The sequence below is a fragment of the Lotus japonicus genome, chromosome 4 (genome assembly GCF_012489685.1).
Source record: "Lotus japonicus ecotype B-129 chromosome 4, LjGifu_v1.2".
Taxonomy (NCBI): Eukaryota; Viridiplantae; Streptophyta; class Magnoliopsida; order Fabales; family Fabaceae; genus Lotus; species Lotus japonicus.
The window spans coordinates 56,369,095-56,372,980 of NC_080044.1; the positions used below are offsets into that span (position 1 = coordinate 56,369,095).

Genomic DNA, 3,886 nt, shown 5'->3' on the forward strand with positions numbered 1-3,886 from the left:
GGTGCCGAGGTTCGTGGGCTATCTTTGTTTGGTGGATGTAGATTAGATTGGTAGTGTGGGTAGGTCACTGTGTCCAATTGAGATCCTGTAATGTCTGTGTTCTGATATCGCTGACGCAGTAGAGGTAACCGACGCACATGTTTTCATGACGCGATTTCCTCTTATGGGTTGTTTAGAGAAAAAATGGGTAATCTTCATGGTATTGTAATGGTAATTGGTGATTAATATGCTTAATTTGTACCTGGGTATGTTAGATAGTGAGTATGTGAAGCATTTGTTTAGGTTAGGGTTTTTGTACGGTTGGAACTTATTTTATTTGATGACCTGTGATTTTGGGTACCTGTATAAGGTACCATTATTTGTAGATGTATGATAGGGGATTTTGGGTAATTTGATCATCTGAGATTTGTCCATTTTGCTGTTGTTCTGATTTTGGATGAGAAATTTTGTTCAAGAAATTGAGGTAGATGATTTTCTTCACAGGATATTTGATTAACTTGGAGGCTTTTCCATACTGTAGTTATGGATAGTTGCAATGAAGATCATGGAGTTCCAAATGGAGGCGAACATGATATGACATCGCATGTATGTGAAGATGTATTTGTGCAATTAATATAAAAAAGGTATTTAGACGAAATGTTTAGAGAGTGTGTAGGTATTAAAGACATATCATTACTGATCTTGAATATGAAAAATTGTTTGAAGTGTAAGTTTTTACTTTTGACCTGATAATATTTATGAAAATAGGATTTAGAGAATATTTCTGAAGACTCTATTGATGTGGAAGGCCATGATGAAGTAGTTGTGATAAATGGGATGGATGATATGTTGAAGTATGATATGAAGAGTTTGAGCAATGTAGCAGCACTGAAGTTTCCATTCCCTAATCGTGAGGTTGCTTATGAGTTTTATAACCTATATGCTATGGTGAAAGGGTTTGCAGTGAGGAAGAATAAAATTTTAAGGAACAAAAAGGGGGATGTTGTGCAACTATCATTTGTTTGTTTTAGAGAAGGATTCCGCAAAGTGGTAGCAAGAGAAAGCCGAAAGAGAAAGAAGCAGGATGAGCGACGATGTGGCTGTCCTGCAAACTTCAGGGTGCATGTTGACATTGGAACTACTCGTTGGTATGTTACAAAATTTGACGATGAACACAATCACGAGTTGTTAAGTGAAAGGCATGTTGGAAGGTTGACCCTCCATAGAAGGTTAAGTGACGGTGATGTGGTGCAACTCAATGGCATGAGGAATGCTGGCATAGATGTAACTGGAGTTTATAACTTGATTGCGAGTCAGTCTGGGGGATTTGATAGAGTGCCATTTACGAAAAGGAATTTACACAATCAGATCGGCAAACAAAGGAGGGTGTTGAAGTGTGATGTCCAAATGACTATTAAGTATCATAAGGGAATGCAGAAAAAAGATCCTCTAATGTTTTGGCGACATCATGCAAACGAGAATGGGAAACTAGAACATCTGTTTTGGTCTAATGGCATAAGCCAAAATAACTATGATGTATTTGGTGATGTTGTCGCGTTTGATGCTACCTACCGCAAGAACAAATATAAGTACCCATTTGTGATGTTTTCTGGTCTAAATACCCACAACCAGACAACAGTCTTTGGAAGTGCAATTATTGCAAATGAATCTAAAGAGACATATATCTGGCTGGTTGAGAGGTTGGTTGAAGCACTAAAAGGTAAATGTCATACATCTTTTATTACTGATGGACATTTGTCCATGCAATATGCTATTAGCATTGTATTTCCAAGGGCCCATCATAGATTATGTGCTTGGCACTTGCTGCCGAATGCCACAAGAGACATTAAGGTTCCAGGATTCACTCAGGAGTTCCAAAAATGCATGTTGATTGATTATGAAGTGGGTGAATTCAAACATAAGTGGGATGCTCTGGTGTCTAAATTTGATGTGGAAGACAAGGAATGGGTGTTGGAAATGTATGAAAATCGAAAGATGTGGGCAGTAGCTCATATTCGGGGTTGTTTTTTTGCTGGTTTTCGAACCACTTCACGATGTGAGAGTTTGCATTTAGAAATCAAAAAATTTATACATTCAAGATATAATTTGACTGAATTTTTACAACACTTCCACCGATGTTTGGATTTTATGCGGTTTAGGGAGGTGGAGCCAGACTTGGCATCTGTGGTTGGGAAGCAACCCATGGAAACCCCCTTCAAGCAATTTGAGAAGTCCGCTGCTTCGCTGTACACACCGACCATTTTTGAAAAGTTTCGTTCAGTTATTGTGAAAGCATTCCTGGTTTATGTTAGTGGCCGTAAACTGACTTCTTCTTTGCAAATCGTCACAGTATCAAAGTTTCGCAGACCCGGTAAGGAGTGGCATGTGTCCTTTTATCCACCAACACCAATTCTGAAATGCTCTTGCCAAAGAATGGAGTCAATTGGGCTTCCGTGCGAGCATATTGTTGCTGCTGGTGTAACCGACAACTGGGGTTATGTTGAGATGGCTCGCACTGCTACATTATTAGATGGATGCAGAGAAATGTGCAAATTAGCTGGTGCTTCATTAAATGATTTCACAACCACAAGAGAGCTTGTGCTGGCCCACACTGAGCGCCTGAAAGCTAAGAATAATGGAAATGAGGGACAAGACGAGGAAGATGTGCTGAACCATGATTCTGTCCTGTTGAGGAACCCTGAACCTGCCCATGGTACACGTGGCGGTGCCAGTACTTCTGGCACGAAAGTTACTCGACGTGGCAAGACTTTGTGCAGTGTTTGCAAGACATCGGGTCATAATAAGGCTTCATGCCGTCTAAAGAGTAGGATCCACGAAATGGCTGATGAAGTCTACGGTGTTCATATTACGCAACCAGATGATGATGAAGAGCCACCCTATTACAGCCAAGAGACATCCTTATTAATTTATTTTCTACAATAGTATTCATTGTAATTAAGTATCTGAGGTGAAACAACTTATTTTATGTTCAGGGTTGTTCCAGGTGAAGTTATTCCATGGACCTATTACAGCTGTTATGCATTTTGTGTTTGTCTAAGCTTTGTTGGTGAAGACAAGACATGGAGGAATGAGCCTTAGTGTTTCTTTGTTTGTCTTTACCTATGTTTTTACCTCATGTGTTGTTCTTTTTAGTTTGAACATGTCCTTATTGTATTTATCGTGAATGTATCTTACAGAATTGGTGTTTTGTAATTGCAACTACTATGCTGCAAGTCAGGGTAATTTAATTGTGATGCATGTTTATTATTATAATGGGATTGTTTTCGATGATTATTTTGTTAATATAAAAGTTGTGACATTAGCAGGGTTCCACATTAGCGCGAAAATATTTGCTACCCAAATTCATTCACGTCAGAAGTTGGAGGTTGTTGGACTTGGTGTTCACAAACCTACAGGTGCCCAATTAACAATGAACATGGACATTGGGTCGTGGTCAATTGCCAAAGTGAATTGTCTTCAACGTAGTTATTGTTATTGCCCATGAATCTTGTGTTCTTAAATTGCGACATATCAAGTATTTAAATGAATGATTGAATTACATTAAAACGATGGGCCGGGGCCGAGTCCTTTAACTGGTTTATTTAATGACCTACAATTGATTGAAGAGAAAAATAAATTTGGCCCATATACGAGAGTTGGTTTGGGCCAAAGTTATACAACATGGCCACCGTAAGGATTAACAGCTGGTACCGGATTTAGTATCTGCGTGCCGGATAAGGACAAGACCATTTGAATCAGTAAACATAATTTGGTAATGTGTTACATATATATTGAACAGGGCCCAAAGTACTTCCATTACGATAAGGTTAGTAATTACATAATATTAAGCCACTTCTTTTACCGCAATAATGACATTACATTACCAAAAGCACCCTAGTAGCATAAA

At 38.8% G+C, this 3,886-nt stretch overlaps 1 protein-coding gene across 1 annotated transcript; it reads left to right on the forward strand.

The window, feature by feature from the left end:
* The first annotated feature begins 522 nt into the window (after window positions 1-522).
* Window positions 523-3,484, forward strand: LOC130713019 (protein FAR1-RELATED SEQUENCE 5-like). The gene is made up of 3 exons (XM_057562826.1): window positions 523-585; window positions 748-2,692; window positions 3,177-3,484. Exons 1-3 carry the CDS (start codon window positions 523-525, stop codon window positions 3,482-3,484), a joined length of 2,316 nt encoding a protein of 771 aa, XP_057418809.1.
* Window positions 3,485-3,886: the final 402 nt, after the last annotated feature.